The 22,614-nt window shown below is 33.9% G+C and overlaps 3 protein-coding genes across 6 annotated transcripts; 2 read left to right on the top strand and 1 right to left on the bottom strand.

Annotated features, from left to right (window-relative positions):
• The first annotated feature begins 225 nt into the window (after positions 1-225).
• LOC117921550 (RHOMBOID-like protein 1) lies at positions 226-7,847 on the top strand. 4 transcript variants are annotated; one of them, XR_004652372.1, is made up of 6 exons: positions 226-600; positions 3,964-4,127; positions 4,207-4,370; positions 5,158-5,417; positions 5,510-5,628; positions 7,466-7,847. XR_004652372.1 is itself a non-coding variant. In XM_034839461.1 (5 exons), the coding sequence occupies exons 1-5, from the start codon at positions 323-325 to the stop codon at positions 5,553-5,555; spliced, it is 912 nt and encodes a 303-aa protein (XP_034695352.1). In that variant the 5' UTR covers positions 226-322; the 3' UTR covers positions 5,556-5,874. The 4 variants fall into 4 exon arrangements, 1 of the variants encoding a protein (XP_034695352.1); XR_004652371.1 differs by lacking the exon at positions 7,466-7,847 and adding an exon at positions 6,990-7,220; XR_004652373.1 differs by lacking the exon at positions 7,466-7,847 and adding an exon at positions 5,711-5,874.
• Positions 6,284-9,197, bottom strand: LOC117921551 (DCC family protein At1g52590, chloroplastic). Its single transcript, XM_034839462.1, has 5 exons — positions 8,996-9,197; positions 8,208-8,265; positions 7,205-7,312; positions 6,795-6,887; positions 6,284-6,681 (listed from the first exon to the last, which is right to left on the bottom strand). The coding sequence occupies exons 1-5, from the start codon at positions 9,177-9,179 to the stop codon at positions 6,594-6,596; spliced, it is 531 nt and encodes a 176-aa protein (XP_034695353.1). The 5' UTR covers positions 9,180-9,197; the 3' UTR covers positions 6,284-6,593.
• A 2,144-nt stretch (positions 9,198-11,341) lies between these two features.
• On the top strand, positions 11,342-22,088 carry LOC117922335 (signal peptidase complex catalytic subunit SEC11A). Its single transcript, XM_034840446.1, has 8 exons — positions 11,342-11,525; positions 12,382-12,494; positions 13,247-13,318; positions 14,126-14,161; positions 19,425-19,470; positions 20,175-20,262; positions 21,001-21,058; positions 21,813-22,088. The coding sequence occupies exons 1-8, from the start codon at positions 11,447-11,449 to the stop codon at positions 21,861-21,863; spliced, it is 543 nt and encodes a 180-aa protein (XP_034696337.1). The 5' UTR covers positions 11,342-11,446; the 3' UTR covers positions 21,864-22,088.
• The last annotated feature ends 526 nt before the right edge of the window (positions 22,089-22,614 follow it).

Raw genomic sequence — 22,614 nt, 5'->3', positions numbered from 1 at the left:
GTAGTTTCTAGCTACAAATATTGTGGAGGTAGCTACAAGTTTAGTATTACCCATTGAAAATCATCACTAGCCCATATGAAGTTGCTGTTCTTTCAAAGTTCAAAAGGAGAATTAGGTCGCTTAACCGCCCTTATTGTGGGGGGAAAAGTACCGAACTTAACTACCAAAAGTCCGTAGACTCGTTCATTACCCACCAACCTCGGCCAAAATACAAATTCTGTTTTTGTATCTTCTTCCTTCCTCTCTTCCCCCATAACAACCGGTGCACAGTAGCAGCGGCTGCGCCGGTGACCTGAGTAGGCGTATCACGCACTCTTCCTCAATGGGGAAGAGTAAAACTCCGGGGGATATAGAGGCGGCCGCCCACCAAGTGGCTGCTCGACCGCAGGCCCGACCGTGCCCGCCACCACCCAAGTCGTGGTTCCCGTGGCTGGTGCCGGTCTTCTTCATGGCTAATGTGGCGACATTCGTGTATAGCATGTATGTGAATAATTGCCCGGAGAAGACTGGGGCGGATCGATGCGTTTTCAACTCATATTTGGGAAGGTTTTCTTTCCAGCCCCTATCTGAAAACCCACTCTTTGGCCCTTCCCCCACCACGTAAGCCTTCCATTCTTATTCTTTATGTTATCTATCTTAGTGTTCGTCATTTTTGTTGGTTCTAGAAAATGGGTGCTTTTGATTTTTCCTTTTTTTTTCTTTTATTTCTTTATAAGGCTAAAATATATCCCTTTCTTCTTCTTGGTCGTCTAATGGGCCAGGAAACTAAGATTGCGTTTGGTAATCTAGAAAACATTTCTAACCTTCTTAATAGTTAAATGATAAAAGTTTTCAAATCTTAAAAAGATTAAAAATGTTTCCTGAAATTACTTTCAAACGAACTCTAAATTTATGTTTAACTGACTTTGTGGAACTCCAACTAGGTTTCAATTGTTGAATAGAAATTAAAGAAGCTGAGGTTCCATTTGATGCAATTGTTCCTACCCACTTTTCGGTTTATGCATTAGAGTCCGTTTGGAATAGCTTTTAGATTTCTTTTCTTTTTTTCTTGAAAATAAAACGTTTTTAGAGAAAAAATAAGAGTTTAACCAAATTTAGAAAGCATTTCAAAAAATTTAAAAAAAAAATCGCTTATAGTACTTTCTAAATGAGTAGTTGACAAATAATTTTTCTGAAAAAGTTATTAGAGAAAATGTTTCAACTAAAAGTACTTAAATATAAACATTCTCGAAGAGATGTTTAGTTTCTTGACTGAACTCTCTTATTGTAATTTTTTAATGAAAAATTTTGTTTTAAACTCTAATCTTTTTTAGAGCTTTTCCAATGATAAAATCACGTTTTAAATGGAGAATAGTGGGTGTTCTGGCTTTTCATGACTCTATAACAAGTTTAGGCATTCTCTAGAGATTTTCTTTCCCCGAATATGCAAGAAAAATGTTAGAGAAGATTGTTCAAAGTGATCCCTCTCTATCGATCAAGTCGATCCCGATTTTGAGCAAGAGAAATGTCTTGTTTTCCCAACCTATTCTTAGACATTAACCATAGAATGTTTTTGTCCTCATGACCTATTCTTAAACATTAACTTCCTTTAATATCCCTTCAAGAGGAGAGGTTATGAAAAAGCAATAATATACTTTTATTTTAGTAATTTGAGTGACATCCCTTTGTTAAGAGTGTGATATGCATATTGAACTCAAATCTTGCAAGTTTAATTTAAAAAAAAAAAAATTGATGGTTCAGCATGGTATCAAAACTTAGTTTGACGGTATGTCATGCATTCAAGTTGTCTCTCCATAATTTACATATTTATTTACTTGTTTGCAAATCCAAAAGAATTATTTGCATTTAATTGTCTCTCTCCAAGTGTGGGTGTAGAGCGTGTGGAGATGCACATGAAGAGGGTGTTAAAAAAGTATGATATACATATTGAATCCAAATCTTACAAATTTACATTTTTAGGAAAATTGGTAGTTCAAGACCCTTATGCTTTAGGAAAAAAGTATTATATTAATTATTTTACATATTTTGATATTAATACAAAACCATTGTCATTGCTACGAGGGATGACTAATCAATTTAATGGGGATAACATGGTAGATGGGTATTTGTAGATTGTGTATTATCATGTATGTCTTTATACCATTTCACGTGTTAGTGGTTCATCTTATTTTACAACGGTTCATCTCATTTTACAACGGGCAAACAAAATGTTGCTTGAATTGTTGATAGCACGTCTCAATTTCCCCTAAAAAGATTGATTGAGAATAGTATGTGAGAGTTGGTTATAATTTTAATGATTTATTAAAATAAATTTTATTACTTAGGCTTTGTTTAAATATATTTTTTGTTTTTTTCTTTTTTTATTAAAAATAAAAACTTTTATATAAATAACAAAAACCCTCTTATAAATTTTCTTATATTTTGTATAAAAATAATTACTATTTAAAAAAAATAACAAACAAAAGCCAAAAAATGTGTCTAAATAGATACTTAAGCCTTATTTAATAACTATTTCCAAAAAACAATTTTTTAGAATGGTTTTTTAAATTTGTTTTGAAATGTTTTATAGAACAAAAGTGCATTTTAAAACTTGAAATATTTTTAACATGTTTTTAAATATATTTTAAAAATAATCTTTTATATCTCGTGTTTTATTTTTAATCATTCTTCATATTTGTATAATTATTTTTTAAAATAACTCTCAAAAAACAAATAAAAACAAGTAAAAGAAATTATTTAAAAACACAATGTTTTATGTTTTTAAGAATAAAAAACAAAAAATAATTTCTAGTTATCAAACTTATTTTCCTATTTTTTGTTCTAAAGAACAGAAAATCCTTTTGAAAAACAATTACCAAACAGGGTCTTAGTTTTTTCACAACCATCCAATTTCACATACTAACCTTTATTAATGCTAAACAATGAGTTTATGAGACACACAATGAAGAAAATAATTGACCACTATGATAAAGATTAATATGATGTTGAAATTGCTAAAGGATTTAAACAAAAAAGCTAGATTTATTATCAAGTTATTTTATCAAATATAATTAAAATCATTTCATTAATTCAAATTAATTTATCAAATACAGTAGGTTCATAACGATACCTTCATCTTCATGTCTCCCCTTCCTACTATCTCTTATCCAAATCAATAAAGAGTCCCTTATGATTTTAGAAAGTGTTTTTACCTTAAAAAATGTTTTTTTGAGAAAAATTAAGTATTTAATAAAATTTAGGAGATACTTTTAAAAATCTTAAAAAATTACTTGTAATATTGAAAAATCACTTTTAGCGTTGAAAAATCACTTTTATTGTTTTCTAAAAAAACGTTTGATAGGTAATTCTTCTGAAAATACTTCTAGAAAAAACATTTCGAGTAAGAATATTATCAAATACATTATAAGACTCCATTTAGAGTGCGTTTGACAGTAATCCTATAAAGTGTTTATAATCTTTTAACACTTGAAAATTTTTATTTTTTAAGTATTAAAAAGACTAAAAAAACTTCTTAGAATCATTGTCAAACACACACTTAAGAGCTCATTTGGTAGTGATTCTAAGAAACGCTTTTAATATTTCTAATACTTGAAAAAAAATCATCATTCAAGTATTAAAAATATTAAAAATGTTTTTTAAAGTAATAATTCTAAGAAACGTATCTAGTTCTTCTAACACTTAAAAAAATTTATAAGTATTAAAAAAACTAAAAATATTTTTTAAAATCACTATCAAATACACTCTTGAATCAAAAACTATCATCTCTCTTTATCATTTTCATTATCTATTCTCTATTCCAGTATTTAAAACATGATCTTATAGTAATGGGCTCCTGAGCGCTGCACCTGTAAAGACAAAATATTAAACTTAGGCCTAAGCTAATGATGTATACCAAAATGAATAATAGAAGTCAACTGCACATGTTTAAATATGAGTAACCACATGCCATCTTAATTTTTGCAGGCTGGAAAAACTAGGAGCCCTGGAGAAGAAACTTGTGGTGCAGGAAGGGGAGGAATGGCGCCTTGTGTCATGCATCTGGCTTCACGCCGGAGCCATCCATTTAATCGCCAACATGTTGAGCCTTCTGTTCATTGGAGTCAGGCTAGAACAGGAGTTTGGATTTTGTAAGAACTTGAGATGTGGATGTACACTGTGCTTTTACCTTATCAATATTTCACTGATTTGAACTACTTGGATTTGCAGTGAGAATAGGGCTCTTGTACGTGATTTCTGGTTTTGGGGGAAGCTTGTTATCTGCTCTTCATCTTCAGAAATCCATATCAGTGGGTGCATCAGGTGCACTTTTTGGGCTGTTAGGAGCCATGCTTTCTGAACTCTTCATGAACTGGACAATCTACGCAAATAAGGTAATCTCTGTTTCACCAATTCTCTGGGCATAAACATAGTTGAGACTCACAAAGTTACAGGGTAGGGTGTATTAAAATTCAGATGACCAACCTAGAGAATAACCAGACTTGGGTGTTAACAAGTAATATATTGATTCTGGAATGGACTCTCTCCTAAATACTTTTTGCCCAGCTGAAACTCATCAAAATTGAATGATCTGAGTTGGATATTCAAGTCCATCTTATAACATAACAGTCAAGATACTATGGTCCGGTTCGGATTGAATTCTGAAAAATCAAAAGCATTTTTTTAAGCTCAATACAAATTCCTATACCTGTTTGACTAATTCTGTCCAAAGAGTTTATGGATTAAAAAAGATTTGAATGTAAAAAGTAGATAAATGTTGTTTCTTGTAAAAACTCTATTTTGTCTTCTGCAAGAAGCTCTTTTATGTTTCATAAAACTTTTATAAGACCAATATTACCCTATAAGAAGTCTGACTTTGGCTTACTTCCAGCTAAAGCTGAAACTAATAAGCTATCCCAAATGAGGCCAAAGTAAGATTTGAGCTGCTGTCCTAAGGATACCCTTTCACTTCCATAATCTTCACATGATTGAAGCTCTCCTCTGTTTTACTCGGTGTAGTGACTAATATGGAAATTGTGCAAATTCTCATGTTCTAATTATCAAATAGAATACCTGAAACCTAAATCCGCAATAAGTTCATGCTAATTCACTGCTATATTCCTTTAGATATTATATGAAAGACCTTTTCATGCGAATAGGTTCCAACATTTGTGTGTGCAGTGTGCAGCCCTGATGACTCTCATGTTCGTCGTTGTCTTAAATTTGGCTGTTGGTTTTCTCCCTCATGTGGATAGTTCTGCCCATATTGGAGGATTTCTTTCAGGATTTCTCCTGGGATTCATTCTTTTAGTCCGCCCTCAATATGGATACGTAAGTCGCAAGTACATTCCTCCTGGATATGATGGAAAACGTGTGAAATCCAAGCACAAATGGTATCAATATCTGTTATGGGTTGCAGCTTTAGTTGCCTTAATTTTCGGGTAAACCACTAAGTTTTCTTCATTGGATGTACTAGTTTAAGTTTTCACATCTGATATATTCTAACTTGAGCTCCATTTTGCCTATTTGACAGATTTGCATTATGCTTGGTAAAGTTGTTCAATTTTCAGCTATCTTAAAACTGATACCATACTTTCTTCTACTATCAACTCACTGTTAGCGAGCCCCAATCCCAATGTGTAAGCACAGAAGGTAAGAGCAATAGAAGATATCCATCTATGCATGCATATAAACAACAGATTGTTGTTTCAAATTTATGTTTTTTCCTTTCAAGGTGTACACATTCTATGGGAATAGCTGAAGTGAAAAGCAAATGAAAACCCAACACCCGGAAGCTTTTCTGGATTGGAAAACAGTGTGACCTGCTAAACCTAAATCCATCTGGCTCATTAATATAGATATAGGGAAAACTGCCTGATTGAAACTCTCCAAATGCCAACAAAGGATTATGTAAAATAGTATTTTACTATATTTAAGTATCATTTATTCATAATTTGTGTTTTCATCTCTAATATAGAAATTCCTAGACTAGCATATACTGAATTTCCCAGTAATATTGTTAGTAATGACACCTCACTACCCAAGACAGACACTTCTTTCAGGAACATCCCTTGAATAAAAGCTAAAACAAAAGTAAATAAATGGAAAAATAAATAAAAAACCAAGGTACAATAACTACAAATAAAACAAAACAAAGAATTTCTAGGTTACCATGATAGGGTGAAGTTGGCATCATTGAATAATATCAGCAGTAATAGCTAATAGATTGTGAACAATTGCAATTATCTTACTTGTTAAGAGGTTAACTAACACAACAAAGAGAAGAAAGAAATCGAACGGAAATTGCACAGAGAACTAATGTATTTGATCAATCGAATCACACATATACAAGAAGCAATAGCAGGGCAATAAAAGAAAACCCTAACAGTTGTTCCTCTTTTCAGAAAATTCAGGAAACTACCATAGAAACGATCTTAAAAATACTAATGAGTAATTATAAGCCCGGCTGTATACATAGAGAATCCCAACCAGTAATTACAATCCCAGTTTCATTCTGTTTCAACCAAAAATATTTGAGCCGACAAAATCAAAATCAATCATTTCATAATTCTGAAATATACACACATATACACATACAAAAGAGCATAATTTTTGGACTATTCTATAATCTCACATGAGTCAGACCGTCCAAAGAACGAGTAACGGTTGTTTGCAACATTGTCATATGCGAAATCCCGTATAAACCTGCAAACAAACATTACAGGATGTAGTGTAATCATAGATGTATCTGTGGCTGCTTTCATTAGCTTCAAAAATTTAAGAACAGAAAAACTATGAGCAGAAAAGGGATGACTTACAAAGGTACAAACTGTAGAAAGAATGCTAACTGGGGAAACGGTAAATCAATGTATTCCATGATCTTCAGTACAGCTTCTGACTTGATATATGACCTGACACACCATGAAATTGTTACTTTCCTCATGCAGTCTTTCTTAATAAAAAATCATCATTTCCTCCTTGAAAATTTCACAGTGCTCTGTTTGGTTGCTCAGAAGATGGACAAAAGGAAGAAAATTGAAAACATCAGTTGGCATGGAACAGCTGTTGATGAGTTCCCTTGTATTTTGCTCTTCCCCTGTCATCTTTGCAGCCAGACAGAGCATCAAGGAAAATGTACTGCTTAGCAATGGAATTCAAACCAGCATTCTGGAGATCTTCATGCTGTTTATCTTAATTGGAAGTTTACTACAAAAGAAACCTGTTTTACCTTTCTTTTTCGACGAGTACAACACTTGAAATATCATCAGGAGCTCTTCCTGACCTCCTCAAGAGTTTCTTGCCTGCTTCACTCTGGAGGGCTTCAAACCTTATACTCCTGCCAATAATGAAATAAAGAAGCAAAAGCAATTGATATTGATAGTCTTAAACATGTTGAAGCAGTTATTGGTACTCATGATAGATATAAACATGCAGAATCATGAAATCGTTATTTTGCAATACCCAACTCAGTATACTTGTCTTTACTCAGGATTATGTTCTTGAAAGGATTAAAATGGAACATGTAGAAGAAGCTTGTATAAAATTTCAGAGGAACGACTCATATTCAAGTCATAGATGACAATCATTGTTCTCCAGCACCATATCAGGAAAAACAACATGTTTTTTGGTGAAGGACTACTATGAAAACAGTCAACCAAAAGTCGTTGTCATGATTGGATGATGTTGAATCATTTAATTTGAAGATTTTCCCTTTCCTGCGTGCATTCTGCATTGTCTGCTAGACTGCCATTCTTTAAGTTTTCTGAAATCAACAAATCATTCCTTCATTTTTTATTTTTTTTCCTAATGAAATGTAACAAGTGGGATCATACTTGGCTCCCTTCTTATATTTATATGCATGCAAATAAAAGTAGAGGTTTGCTTGTTCTAATACTTTTAAAGGTTAGTATCATCAACAACCCGGTTGGGAGTGATTTTGAAAATCACTAAAAATGCTTTCTAATGCTTGAAAATGCTTTCTTACAAAAATTAGATGTTTGAAAAATTACTTGATAAGTGATTCTTCCAAAAATCACCATCTTGCTATATATAATATATTATAAAAAACATTATCAAAACACTTTTTTTAGTTCATATCCAAACACCAGTGATTCTTAAAAAGTGTTTCTAATGAAAGTACTACAGATCAAAGCAATTTAACTGGAATCACTCACAAACGAGTTCTAAATCCCATAAAAGAATTATTATAAAGAGAGGGAAAACAAACCAACCTATTTCGATCGTTATTACGCACAAACCTCACACCACCATTGCATAAATTGCATACACCTGCAGAAACAAATTTCAGTTAAGCAAACACAAAAAATATTACCCATAGTTAGCAGCCATTGCTTAGTAACTAGAGCCTTATTTGGATTAGGCCCGAAGAAATCAAAGTTCCCTTTTAAGCTTAACAACAGCACGAATTTATGACTTAAGAAGAAAAACTTAGTGGTTATGTTTGGTTCCCAGAAATTTTGAGGGAAAATGTGAGGGAAAGAGAATAGAGAGGAAAAGTAGAAGGAAAGAAAAAGTAAAGGAAAAAAAAACTTTAATTCTAGCAACCTTAATATGCTAGGACTAGAAGCATTTCCTAATCCACGTATCAGAGTATGGAAGGAGCACCACCCATGTATAATACAATACCATGCTCTTCAAATCAACTTCATCTTTGCTTTATCAACAAACAGACCTCCACAAACAAAGCTTTCACACTCTATATTTTCATTTTCTTTCCTGGAAATTGAAATTCTTTGTAATTTCTTTAACTTTCTCACCGAAGAACAAGAAAATTTCAATTTCATCGTTTTAAGCTAAGCAAATTCTTCATTGAAAAATATAAAATTTAAGAAGAAGAAAAAAAGCATAAACACTGGGCATACTAAGTCTGACCGGGCTGGAGTCGCTGGGCGGAAATTTCCATGCCTCGCCCAAATGATGGGCATGGAGTGTTTGGAATTTTTGGGAATTTGAGAGCAAGATAGAATAACGAGTGATAGTGTGCTAAAATGCGCCTTACCGTCGAACAACATGATTGGCCTTGAGTCTTGTTCGAAGAAGCTCGACGTCCCCGCCACCCAATCCACCGCATCACCTCTTGGTGGGGCTAGGTTAGCAGAGACGACGACTGTGGGTCTAACGCGTGCGGCCGTGGAGGCTCTCAATCGTGCGCACCCCACTGGAACACCCAGCGCCAGCGCCATTGGTGTTGAACACAGTTGAAATGTGCGGAGTGTTTTTCAGAAACAATTTTTATATTGAATTAATTGGTGAAACATAACTGAAATTACCAAGTTACCCTTCGGGATTGAGCGAACCACCCATCATCAGAGGGTAGCCCCATATGGCTTGTGTACGGGGTTCTAGGAAAGTCATTCTTTGTAATAATTGCCAAGTTTCAGGGCAAAATGAGATGCATTTTTATTTTGCCCTCCTTGTGATGTGGAGCATTGCCTAAGTGCTTCGTGGGAAATCACAAGCCACTGAACCTAACAGAGTCAGCGCGGAGTAGTCCAACCGAGTCAACTCACTTACGCTTATTGTCGTATTGATCATGGTTAGTCAGCAGTCAGCAGTCAGCAGGTCCTCGCCTGAAAGAAAATGCCCGATAGACCGACTGCAGTATGGATTTGCCAACACGGCCAACGATATTCGATATCCATTCTGTCCTTAAAAGCATAAAATAAGATGTTTTGTAACATATTTTAATTATTTCCATTTTATTTTTAAAAAATAATTATAAAAATATTTAAAATAAAGTATTATAAATAAAAATTATTTTAAAATATAAAAAAACATATTAAAAATATTTTAAATTCTCAAATAAACTTTTATTTTAAAAAATATCATCAAATAATTTTTCAAAAATATTTTAAAAATTATTTCCCAAAACACTTCTCAAACAAAACATTTGGAAACTGTTTTTTAACACACTTTTTTTTATTCTTTTGAAAAACAAAAACTTTCACACTAAAATATAAGAACCTGTACACAAACTATAGAATGAGAGTTTCAATATTTTAAGAAATTTTAAAATATTTTCAAGATATTAAGATAGGTTTTACCTTTTATATAAAAATTTCTATATTTTAGATAGGAATTTCTAAATAAAGTTTTAATATATCAATCAATATATATTAAGAAAATCTTGAAATATTTTCACATTGACAACACATTATTTAAAATTTCTAATGGTTGTGTAATTACTTTAAGTAAAAAGAGACTCCTTTTGTCTTTGTAAAAATAATAAATTAATTAGAGTGCATTTGACAGTAATTCTATAAAGTGTTTTTAATCTTTTTAACACTTGAAATTTTTTATTTTTAAAGTATTAAAAATACTATAAATACTTATCAGAATAATTGTCAAACACACTCTTAGTCTTTAAGTATCATATCTAGGTGCACTTATTTATCTTGTCAATCATACAAACGTATTGTCGTTTATGTCAAATTTTTAACAAGTTATAGTTTTATATCCACTCGAATATATTGGAGTCGTATCAACTGCAAAACAACTAATATATGTTTATTTTATTAAAGCAATCAAGCATTACAAATTGTCGAGGAATGTTGATATAGGATGTTTTTTAGGTCATCATAAAACTCGATCACAAATGAAGTGCGTGTTTATTCACGATAGCTTTATTACTTCATGGAGATTCATCAAACAAACAATAGTTGTTACATCTTAATTTATTTTGAAATACCTGTAAATCTAGCATATTGAAGAATTATCAAACTATCATTTCGAAAAAACAATCAATAATGTTATGTAAAGATAATTTTTTTTTATTGCATCAGTAAAAGAAGGTTATATTAAAAAAGATAAACAATTATAATTCATCAAATTTCTTTTATATACATGAATTGTGTTTAGTTTTCAAAAAGTACTAAGGAAAGAAAAAAAATATTAAGAAAAATGATTTTTTCATGTTCATTATGAAAAAAAAAAAAGATATATAATTAAAATTAGTTTAAATTTTATGTATTTTAAAATTATTTAATCCTCATACAATATAGTAAATTAAGCGTAAGAAAATTATTTATTAACTTTGAATATATTTATTATTTATTATTTATTTTTAATTTTTAATTTTTTTTGTGAAATTGATATTCAACAAATATAAGTGATAATTTAATAAATTTATTTAAAAAATTAATATTCAAGAGATCAATAAACAATATTAAAAAGCTCTTTGGTATAATTAAGAAAATAAAAAATCTATCATAAATAATATATTTATATTATTAAAAAATGCTAAGAAAAAAGATAAACGTATATGTTAAACATGTTTTATTTATTTTTTAAAAATATTTTTATTATATTTACGTCCTTATATGAAAAAAGAAAGGATAGAAAAGTGGACCGGCTTCGCTAGCTCCCCTTGTCTGTAGTCTCGACGGTGCACCCGGTTTTGCGTTTGGCCGCCGAGAAACCCAGAGGAAAGGAAAACGTGACAAAAGAAAACATGGGTTGGATCGGAGAGACCGTCGATTCTATTAAATCCATTCAGATCCGGCAGGTGCTCAGCCAGGCTGTCAGTCTCGGTTAGTTCCTAAATCCCTATCCCTCCCGCTCTTTACGTTTGCTTGGTTGCTAAGAAAAGGAGATAAAAGGAAAAGAGGATCAAATATTTGAAAACAGTAAATAGTTGTATTGGGCTTTGCAAAAGGGGATTTAGTTTTCTCAGGTCTCAAATAATTAAAAAACTGACCATTCCAAGTGTTTGCCCATGAATTTCTCTTGTTCTGACCTAAGATGCTGCATGATTTTGATTACCACCCTTTACTCTCTGAGAATATTTATTTTCTTCCTTTGTCCCTTAGATTGCTAACGAAGGTTTGATGTTCCGAGGGTTATTTTGCAGTCTATGAAGGTTTATAAGATATATTTTTCTCACCTATTAAAAAAAGCCATGAATTCGAGTAGCAATGTGCTTAATCATTAGGGATTTCATGGATCATGATTCTTCCTGCAGAAAGCATTACTTTCAAGTCTGATTCAAAACAATGTGGAATAAACCATAGTGAAAACAAACATGACTCATGGAATCAGATTTTGATAACTCTCCCTTTGGTTGCTGAGAAAAGATATGAAAAGTAAATGAAGAGAAAATTTGAATCTTAGATTTCTCATTGTGTGAGGCAGGAGAAAGCAAAAATTTCAAGCCAAGTGCTGCTATACAATTATTTGACATAGTTGACTTGATTTTCAGGTTAAACCTTGCATCTACTTGAACAGTTTGAGAGAAATTTCTAATAAGATGCAAGCACATTCAAATTTTGATCCCACAGATGTTTCGTTGGATTAGATAATGTATTCATAAAGGACTATGATAAATTTTGAGATGCTGGTGTCACATTTGATAAATACTGTATGTGAGTGGTCTGGGTACTGTTTCAGGTATGATCGTTACATCTGCACTGATTATATGGAAGGCATTGATGTGCATTACTGGCAGCGAATCTCCTGTTGTTGTTGTTCTTTCTGGAAGCATGGAGCCGGGCTTCAAGAGGGTAACTCCTTTTATCAAGTGAATTCTTGTACAGTTTTATATCCTGCAATTTGTTTGTATAACGCACTTGGTGTGTCTTCAACTATTATTTTTGCTAGTAAAATCAACTTCTGCTAACAAAGAGGAAGAGCAATCCCGCTTTTTAATAGTTGAAAGAATGACCAAGGGAAATGCCTTGTTTAAAAGGTAGCTTCAAGCTTCCGTCTTTATGGAGGCAGCCCTCTTTCCTATGCCTTGTTTAAAAGGTAGCTGCAAGCTTCCATTTTTATGGAGGCAGCCCTCTTCCTTCTTAACATGGTATGAATTTGTCTCCTCTTGGGCACTGACTTCTGGAGAAGGGGGAAGACACAATGGACCACTGGGTCCTAAAATTAACAATGGAATTAGGGGTTGGGTTGATGGGCTTGTGGAGGATGATTTGATACCAGTGTTTGAGGAGAGTACTATTTGTAGACAAGTGTTTTGACATATGTTTTTATAACTTGAGGGAGGAGGAATTTCTGGATTTTTCTTACCATTATATTTGTGCAGTACATGCAACTTACTGAAGAATACAAAACTGAAACATCTATTGTAATGAGGCATACTTTAATATTTCTACTTCATCTTTGCATTAGAGATATTGTTTCTACGTCATTGGTTTATGTTTTTGTTCCAATACTCTCATTTCAACCTATTTTCATAGAATGATTCCTACTTTTTCTACCATTTTCTATATTTCTTAATTAAATAATACATTCATTGCGTTTGCAGGGGGACATTTTGTTCTTACACATGAGTAAAGATCCTATTCGTGCAGGGGAAATTGTTGTGTTTAATGTAGATGTGAGTACTCTTTTGATGTTTTTTTTTTAAATTTAATTTGTTGAATCTGGTTTTTGTAATTTCAGTTTGTATTTATGGTTGTCAATGCATATAAATTGAAAATTCATACTGGCTTCTTTGCTTTCTTCCTTTAATATAATTTTCTTAAATATCTGTCACTTTTTCCTTTATAGAAATGAAAGAGAAAAGGGATATTCAATGGAATAACATGTAAAGGAGGATATACCATCTGCTATGTTTGAAGTGGAATAACTTGTATAAGATCTAGGAAGAGTTGACACCTCCATTTCATGGCATGCTTAGGCTACGCAATGGAAGGGTGATTACACACATCATTTATTTGTCAACTCTTTTTGGATCTTTCATGGATTTGCAATTGTCAAATTTGAATGCACTTTCAGGTCTTTATCATCCAAAGACAGAGGTTTGTTGTAATGTTTGAAGTGGATATTGGGATCAGTTGTCCAAATATTTAGGCAGTCAAAGATGAGAAGAAGCATATATTTAATTAGTTTCAAAAGCAAAATATCATGTCTATTTAAGGTGAAATTTTCTATGTTTGAATGTCCAAATATCTAGGCAGTCAAAATGAGAAGAAGCATATATTTCATTAGCTTCAAAAGCAAAATATCATTTTCATTTAACATGAGATTTTCTATGATTGTTTATTCAAACATAACATAATCTTTTTGCATGTTTACTTATTTTTCTTTTGAATTCTGATAATTCTCTTTGGAGTTTTTCATATATCTTGTTCTTCTACTTCTTGTTTGATAATATATTTTCTTTACCTATTTCTGTGTTCAGGGTCGTGAAATACCAATTGTTCACCGTGTAATTAAGGTAAATATATTAGCAGATCTTTTCCCATTCATTCATTTCCATGCGGTGCTGATGTCTGAATTTTCTTGTGTGAGCTTTATGCACTTGGATCTAGAAGTGATTTTAAAGCAGTGCTCATTTTCCCTGATGTAGTGCGCGTTATCTTGTAGTTTTCGATCCAGTGTTATTTTTTTCCCCTATTCCTTCTTTCTCATTTTGGAACAATGTGTTGTTGGGGCTGTGTTGATATGTTTTTTTGATCAATAAGTATAAGATTGTATTGCAAAGAGGCGCTAAAGAAGCGACCCACCAAATTACAGTATAAAGGGACTTACCCCTTTACAAAAGGGCCCAAACATCAAAGGACAAGGCAAAACAAAAAAACCTCTCCCTTAACGCATACACACCCAATCTATAAAATCTATTAAGGTCGAAGGACCATCTTTTATCCACAATTTGGATTCCGACCACAAAAAATACACAAAAGATGCTTTCAGCCTTTGAATGGACAGCTCACAATCCTCAAAAGCAATTGAATTTCTAGCCTTCCAAATAACCCAAAACAAGCATAACGGTCCCAATTGCCACGCCACCTTCCTTTTCTTTCCCACAAAAGACCCCCTCCACCCTAAAAGGGTTTCTTTGACCGACCGGGGGAAAACCCACGAAACACCAAAAAAGGAAAGGAACACCATTCATACTTCTCTCGTTTTTGCACAATGGATAAGAAGGTGATCAATTGTCTCCTCACTGTTATGGCAAAGAAAGCATCTATTTGCCATAACCCAACCTCTCTTTTGCAAGCGATCCAAGGTTAGAACTCTCCCCCAAGAAGCCTCCCACGCAAAAAAGCTCAATTTGGGCTGCACACAAGAATTCCATATAATTTTTGAAGGGAAAAAAGCAAGAGACCCCAGCTGCATAGTCCTATACAAAGATTTCACCGAGAAGTCCCCATCCTTTGATGCCATCCACTTCACCTTATCCTCCTCATCCCCCCTAACCTTCTTCCCCTCCAAGCAACAAAATAGCCTTTCCACTTCTTCCAACTCCCAATCGTTGAAAGGTCTATTGAAACAAGGGTTCCAACTTCCCCCCATTCCCCCTCGGCTGTCCACACTTCATTTACCCAAGCCTCTTTGTTCGAAGCTAAAGCAAATAAAGAAGGAAAAGCCTCGCTCAAAGGGATGGTTTCACACCATTTATCTTTCCAAAACTTCACTTTCTCACCATCACCCACCACAAAGCTAACAAAAGGGGTCACTTGATGTCCCATTTTACTTATTGCCTTCCACAACCCAAACCCGTAGGCCTCCCTAGACTCACAAGATCTCCACCCTCCTCTTTCCTCCCCGTATTTCCCTCTGATCACTTGGTTCCACAGAGCCTTTCTTTCATTTGCAAAGCGCCACACCCATTTGCCAAGGAGAGCCCTATTGAAGGCCCCAAGATTCTTAACCCCCAACCCTCCGCTTCTTTTGTCTAAACATACAATTGACCACTTAACTAAATGTGGTTTTTGCACTAGAGCCCCGCCACCCCACAAAAAGTCCATTTGAATCTTCTCCAATCTGATTCTAACCGCTCTAGGCATCTGGAAAATTGACATAAAATAAATCGGTAAATTTGCCAATGTACTCCGCACTAGAGTAATCCTCCCCCCTTTTGAAATGTATTGACGCTTTCACATAGCCAATTTCTTTCTGAATCTTTCTTCTATTCCATCCCACGCTGCAACGCTTTTAAACGGGGCACCTAACGGCATTCCTAAATAAGTGGAAGGCAGTTTTCCCACCCTATAACCAAACTCATCAGCCAACTCATCCACATTCTCGACTCTACCAACCGGAATTAGCTCACTTTTCTCCAGATTTACTCTTAACCCTGAAATTGCCTCAAACCACATTAACAGCCAGCCCATATACAATAACTGATCCTCCTTTGCTTCACAAAATATCAGCGTATCATCAGCAAACAACAAATGTGATATCTGGACCCCTTCGCCTCTTCTTCCCTGAATCAAACAAGGCGCCAAAAACCCCCCAGCCACTGCCTTCTTTATCAAAACACTGAAAGCCTCCATCACCACTACAAAAAGGTACGGCGACAAGGGGTCTCCTTGCCTTAACCCCCTTGGACTTTGGAAAAAACCCGTAGGACTTCCATTCACCATAACTGAGTACCTAACAGTGGATAGACACCACTTTATCCACCTGCACCATCTTTCCCCAAACCCCATCTTCTCCATCACTGCTAAAAGAAAATCCCAGTCCAAGTGATCATAGGCTTTCTCAATGTCTAATTTACATAGAATCGCCCCTCTATTGCTTTTCACAATAGAGTCAATTGCCTCATTAGCGACCAACACTGCGTCCATAATCTGCCGTCCCTCCACGAAAGCGTTTTGGGCCGTTGAGATGACCTTGGCTAAGACACCCTTCATTCTATTAGCCAACACCTTAGCTAGCCATTTATATAACCCTCTCACCAAGCTAATTGGCCTAAAATCCTTCAAGTCCTCTGCCCCCCCTTTCTTAGGAATCAACACTAGGAAAGTTGCATTCAAACTTCTTACAAAGCTCCCGGTCTCATGGAATTGCCTAAAGAAGTTCATGACCTCTTCTTTAACAAAATCCCACGAAAATTGCCAAAAAGCCATTGAAAAACCGTCTGTGTTGATATGTAGGCCCATCAGAGTTTCCACGATTAGCATGCTGGATATTTTCCATCATGACATGTCGAAAACATTGGAGGTTTGGGTTCATCCTGTGAACTAACTATTCTTTTGCTTTCCTTTTTTCAAACAAATTACATTTTCTCTTCAAGTAGAGGAGCCAATCATTTTTTCCCTGTTACTGCCACAAACCTGTCTCCTTTTGTGAGAAGGGTTGCAGTGAATATAATGAAGAGTTTAAGTCCAGAGCAGCGGCATACTGTTTCCATCCTTGGGGAGCCCTTGTTCTATTACGCTATTTCCTTTTCTATGAGTTTCATTGAATTTTCAGTACTGATACCATGATGGTTTGAGGTGAGGATGTGCTGGGCCTGGGGCCTATTTTATATAACCATACTGTAACACTGGTTATATATGGTTAAAGCTGCACATCTTAGATAATTTATAACATATTTGTTAAACAAGTACATATAAAAGGTTTTAGTTGCTGTTGTAGCAATTGTTATGAGCCATATCTTTATGGTCAGACCCATCCATTTAGGGACAACTTAAACAGGGAGGATCTTCAATTTGACCTGTCTTGTTAGCATCCCTAGTCCACAACTTTCAAATTAAGAATGTCTCATACTTTTTGGTTGCAGTGAATGTTGAAATACAAGAAAAATATCTTTAATTTTTTGGTTGTGTTAATTTTGAGATGCTCCAATGGTTAGTTGCAAGCATGTTCTGGTACAGTACAGGATACAATATCCATGATTTGGATTTTCCATATGGTCGAAAGAATTAATTGTTTCCTTATGCACTGTACACTCTTGCCTCTAGTGCCTGTAGCCTGACTTCCAATCTAATAAATAAAGTGGTTCTCAAACTTTTCAGTGAGCCTTATACCAATTTTGAGAGACCAAAAGTGATATTATGGTATCTAGAAGTGTATACCAACTCTGTGTTGATATATATAAATGCATATTGGTGAGAAATTCTGATATATAACTAAAGAGAGTGCCTTATCCATGGCTGTTCAAACAAGATATTACTTGAGACTTGAGTGTTATAAACCTTGTCACTACATGCTCTAAATTCAGCTGATCTCGACCTCTTCTCTCTATCTCCATCCTACATCAAGAGTCCTTTCTCATTGTTCTCAAAGCATCGAAGTCAACTTTTCTTTTTAATCCACTTTTACATTTTGCATTTATTGTGCTTTTCTCATTCCATCGGTTCAGCTATAAATATGAGGGCACATATTTGAGTAGAAGTTTTAGTAAGAGCATTCACATTGTAAGTTCCAGCCTTGATTAAGGGAACTACCTACAGAAAAATGTGTTTTTTTGGGTTGGGGGTGGGGGGTGCTGTTGTATTGTTGGGGGTTTTTTGGTTTGAGTAGGTAGTCCAAGCAAGTTATCCCAATTAATTTTTTTTTCCTGAATTATTCTCAATGAATTCAACAATGTGTACAAGTTCATCAATCCCACAATAAAACTGGATGTAATGTGGAAAAACCACTTACAGAGTTCCCCAAAAACTCTAGATGTAAAAAAGCTACAGGTCTAAAGACTGCAAAGAAATCTACTAAATATGAAAGGAATGTACACAAAATTACCTGATTCAAATGCACCTGCTACTCAGGGTCTAATATTATTTAGAACCTATACAAATCTTCATGTTCGCAATGCAACATCTGTGCTCCGTAGTGGACACCTTAAGCCCATGCTGAAGCTAGCAGATTGATCACACCCCTTTTTTAACCAAAGAATCTTTCAAGAATACTTTTAAAAGCTTGGGAGATGAAGAACTAGGGCTATAGTGATGACTATTTTCTTATGTCTCAAATGTAACTCAATAAAATCATTTATTTATATCAAAAACCTAGGAAACACTTTTGGAGGGAAATTTTAAATTTAATTTTACAAAAACACTCTTAAACATATGAAAAATGGGCTTACAAATATGAATAGGAGGGCCTGGCATTGGACTGGTCAAGGAGTACATTCAAATGCTAAGGAAGGACATTTGAATGCCCTCCAGGGTAGCTTTGAATGCCCTCCGGTGTAGTATTTGAACGCCCTTCAGGATAGTGTTTGAATGTCCTTTGAGATGTTCAAACATCCTGCCTCCTTTTTGACTTCCTGACTTCATTTTTCAAGTTTTCTCCAAATTGTACACCTAGTGATCATATCATAATCATTCCTTTAGCTCTAATTAATTCAAATGCACACATATCTTATAGAATAATCAACTCTAAAGCAGCATGAAGTTGAATGATGCCAGTAAGACCATTAGAGGTAAGATGCATCAGACTTAGTGCAATGGAACAAAATCACCATCTTGGACTAGTGCATTAACACACATGATTAGGTATCCTTTCAGAATTGGTTTTCTCATTGTTTTTCCCAGCAAATAATGTTATGTACTCTGTTTCTAACTCTTAGAAATATATGGATCTAATCTTGTATTACAAGTTTTATTTATTTTACTTTACAATTAATACTTAAAAGTTGAAAAATATCATTTTCTATTGTTAGTATTGAGACTTTTTTAATCAACTTTCATTAATTTGATAGTCATCGCATTGTTGTCCAGTGAATCTTTGATGATTAACCATCTTTGCAGGTTCATGAACGGCAAGATACTGGAGAAGTTGATGTCCTCACAAAAGGTAATCAGATCCTTGGAAATAAAGACCTGACTATTACAAATTTAAGCAGCTGCCATGTATCATTAGATGTTTTTTTTTTTTTTTCTGATGACATTATCTGAACCTTTTTTTTTTTGTGGTTTTGTGGTAAAGTAATTTGGCACAATATTATATCATTGTGATTCGCATTCAGCTCTCTGCTTTAAATATGCTGCTCATTTTGTCTAATCATTCATTGATATCTTTGACTATTATATTAAGCCAACCCATTTCTTTTTTGTTGTAACCCGCATTCTCCAAAAATAACCAGGATAGTTGCTTCCTTTTGAAGAAGGGTAGGTGTTTTGCACTCAACCTTTGCCAATCCACTTTGCATCTCTCATTCTTATGCTAATCTCTTGTGCATTATATCTTGTCACACTGTATCATCCTATGAATGGATTAGCCAAAGGTGGAGTAGAATTCTAGAAACAGATCCACTTTTAAAAAGAAATTAAAAAATATACAACTTTATGACAATTTAAATATGCTTACTTAAAACAAAGAGTGGAGAAGTTTTTTTTGTCTACAATAATAACTTTCTTTGTACGCTTTCTCAAACAGTCAGAGAGAGATATTCTCTGATACATGTGCAACTCCTTTAGTCATAATACAGTGTATTGTGTCCCAACCATATGCCACTACTATGATATTCTCCAATGTCTCACTTTTTCTGTCTTTATCAGGGGATAACAATTATGGGGATGACAGGCTTTTGTACGCCCATGGTCAGCTCTGGCTTCAGCGGCACCATATTATGGGGAGGGCTGTGGGGTAAAAACACTTATCTTTAGTTTTCATTTGCCTGCTTATGCCTACACATATCTAACGTGAAGAACCCTTCATTGAGGGCAGCCACAGGGGACTGTGCAAGCATGTAGATTTTAGAAAAGATGTTATAAGCCATTGAAATGGAGTAGTGATGTAACTAGGGTGAAGATCCAATGGATGGTTATGAGTGAAAAATGAACCTAGGAGTTCTTGGATCTAATGCTGAAACTTTTCCAAATTTTTATTTTATTCCAATTTCTGCAGTTTCTTGCAATATTAACAGCTCAAGACCCTTGGAAATGGGTCAGATTGACATGCCCTAAAGATGAAAGACAGCTCTAAAATCTGGAATTGTATCCTCTCTGCTGCAAACTATTTTCTTTAGGGTTTGCTATCCTAGTCAGTGGTGGAATAACTTAAAGAAAATTTGGTATAGTGCCCAAGTGAATTTCTTTTTTCATGTACCTATCCATATAAATCTGACATTCCATCAAGGTTAGCGTGCAATCCTGGTGCATTGTGTTTGGCTATCTTTAGGTTCAAGTTGTCCTTATTGAAAATGTGGTATACACACCATTGTATGAATGACATACCTTTAATACCCAGAGGAATAATTACTTTTTTTTTTTTTTTAAGTTCTTTCAAAGTCTGCTAAAAGAAAAGGATGCACCTATTTATTTATTTATTTGATCCAAAATAAACAGTAAAAGCCTCTTATTGCCCACTTTTTGACATTTGCAGGTTCTTACCTTATGTCGGCTGGGTGACAATCATCATGACAGAAAAGCCGCTTATCAAGGTTTGCTTTCCTTATAACATTGTCTGGAAATCAAACTTCTTTTGGCTTCCTTTGCAGTCCCGAAAACTAACATTAGTCTGGATATTATTTTGTATACTATTAATTGATAAATTCTAAAAGAAAAATGCTTGTGCTCAAGGATCTGTTTCAAAGTAGCTCCAAAGCTGTATGATTGCTGACAAATAGTTATATGGCTTGGTATAAGGAAACAAAGAATTCATATGATGTCCAAGATATAAGTCTTAGGTGGTGTTTTTTTTTTCTACTTAAATTTAAATAGAACTTAATTTAACTCTCTAAATACAACTTAATGGTATCAAGTGTTAAGTTGTTTGTTTTTTTATTATTATATTTCTGTTAAGTAATTAATATTAATGGGATGAGGCTTGTGTTGAAATTGCGAATTGGTTGTTTTAAAAAGTTATTTTTAGTATTCATCAAGAAAACCAAATATTTTGACATTTTCTATTTAGTCAAAAAATTTTAAAAATTAGGAATAGAAAGGAAAAAAAAAAGTTAAAAACAAATCATCTAAAGTTTGAAAGTAGATTGCATTTAATATTAAGTTAAAAAAACAAACACCATCTTAGTTTCTGCATGATTTTCTCTTTTGCTGAAACTGAAGGAAACCATCAAAATTTTGCTGACATATATGGAAAAATGTCAAAATTCTAACCTGAGAAAAATTTTCCAAAATACGTAGAGATTTAAAACCCATATGCCTGGTATTTCACATATGTTGTCTTTTTTGCAGTATGTTCTCATCGGTGCACTGGGATTGCTCGTTATAACTTCAAAGGACTAAGAATGAAGTTCAAGATGTGGGGAATCCCTCAAGAAACCCATCAACAAGTCTCCTTTGTCTCTTCTCATCCTGTCTACACAAAACCAAGGAATAGTTGGTTGATTTTTGATATGATAACTTAAATTTGTTGATGTGGAAGTTTTAGGTTGAAGTATTTAAGAGCTAACCCATAACCATTTGAACTTAAGCTTCTGATTACATAAATGTTGGTCTTGGTTGAGGAAACATTTGAGTAGGGAAAAAACCTTTGAAATGGGGAATATACAGCATGCCTTTTCTCAGGCAATGCATGGCAGGTCTTCAATGGAAGAGCATGAGCAAAAAGCCAACTGTCTTGAACAGATTTGCTCAGATGGGTTTCTTGAAGACCTGTGATAATGACCAACAGGGCAAGCTTTCCCCCCTGGTTTTCACATGAAACTTGTCTCTTGAAAGGACTTCAAGACGACATTCGAACTACTGTTTCACTAAATTCATATTTTCAAAATGAAAGCTTCATGTCATAATTTTGTTGTAGGGTTTTTTAATATTTTACAAATTATCATAATTTAATAATATTTTTTAAGATTATATATATATATATATTATTTTAATATTCCTTTTAGTATTATTTTAATATTCCTTTTAAGGTCATTGAGAAGCTAAATTCAAAGACTGTTTTTTTGTTGCACTTTTATTTTTACATTTTTAATTAAAAATTTGAAAATAATTTTGATCTTAACATGTTTTCACTTTTGTTTTAACAAAAATA

This window comes from Vitis riparia, chromosome 9, assembly GCF_004353265.1.
Source record: "Vitis riparia cultivar Riparia Gloire de Montpellier isolate 1030 chromosome 9, EGFV_Vit.rip_1.0, whole genome shotgun sequence".
Classification (NCBI taxonomy): Eukaryota; Viridiplantae; Streptophyta; class Magnoliopsida; order Vitales; family Vitaceae; genus Vitis; species Vitis riparia.
Note: the sequence above shows the minus strand (reverse complement) of the source record. Positions and strands in the feature narration are given on the sequence as shown.

What these genes read in the sequence shown, in the direction of transcription:
- LOC117921550 (XM_034839461.1), top strand. Translation starts at nt 323, where the DNA reads ATGGGGAAGAGTAAAACTCCGGGGGATATAGAGGCGGCCGCCCACCAA. An exon ending in TTTGGCCCTTCCCCCACCAC is followed by an intron (nt 601 to 3,963) that starts GTAAGCCTTCCA and finishes TAATTTTTGCAG; the next exon opens with GCTGGAAAAACTAGGAGCCC. An exon ending in GGACAATCTACGCAAATAAG is followed by an intron (nt 4,371 to 5,157) that starts GTAATCTCTGTT and finishes TTGTGTGTGCAG; the next exon opens with TGTGCAGCCCTGATGACTCT.
- LOC117922335 (XM_034840446.1), top strand. Translation starts at nt 11,447, where the DNA reads ATGGGTTGGATCGGAGAGACCGTCGATTCTATTAAATCCATTCAGATC. An exon ending in CAGCCAGGCTGTCAGTCTCG is followed by an intron (nt 11,526 to 12,381) that starts GTTAGTTCCTAA and finishes GTACTGTTTCAG; the next exon opens with GTATGATCGTTACATCTGCA. An exon ending in TGGAGCCGGGCTTCAAGAGG is followed by an intron (nt 12,495 to 13,246) that starts GTAACTCCTTTT and finishes TTGCGTTTGCAG; the next exon opens with GGGGACATTTTGTTCTTACA.
- LOC117921551 (XM_034839462.1), bottom strand. Translation starts at nt 9,179, where the DNA reads ATGGCGCTGGCGCTGGGTGTTCCAGTGGGGTGCGCACGATTGAGAGCC. An exon ending in GCCAATCATGTTGTTCGACG is followed by an intron (nt 8,266 to 8,995) that starts GTAAGGCGCATT and finishes TTGTTTCTGCAG; the next exon opens with GTGTATGCAATTTATGCAAT. An exon ending in GTACTCGTCGAAAAAGAAAG is followed by an intron (nt 6,888 to 7,204) that starts GTAAAACAGGTT and finishes ATGGTGTGTCAG; the next exon opens with GTCATATATCAAGTCAGAAG.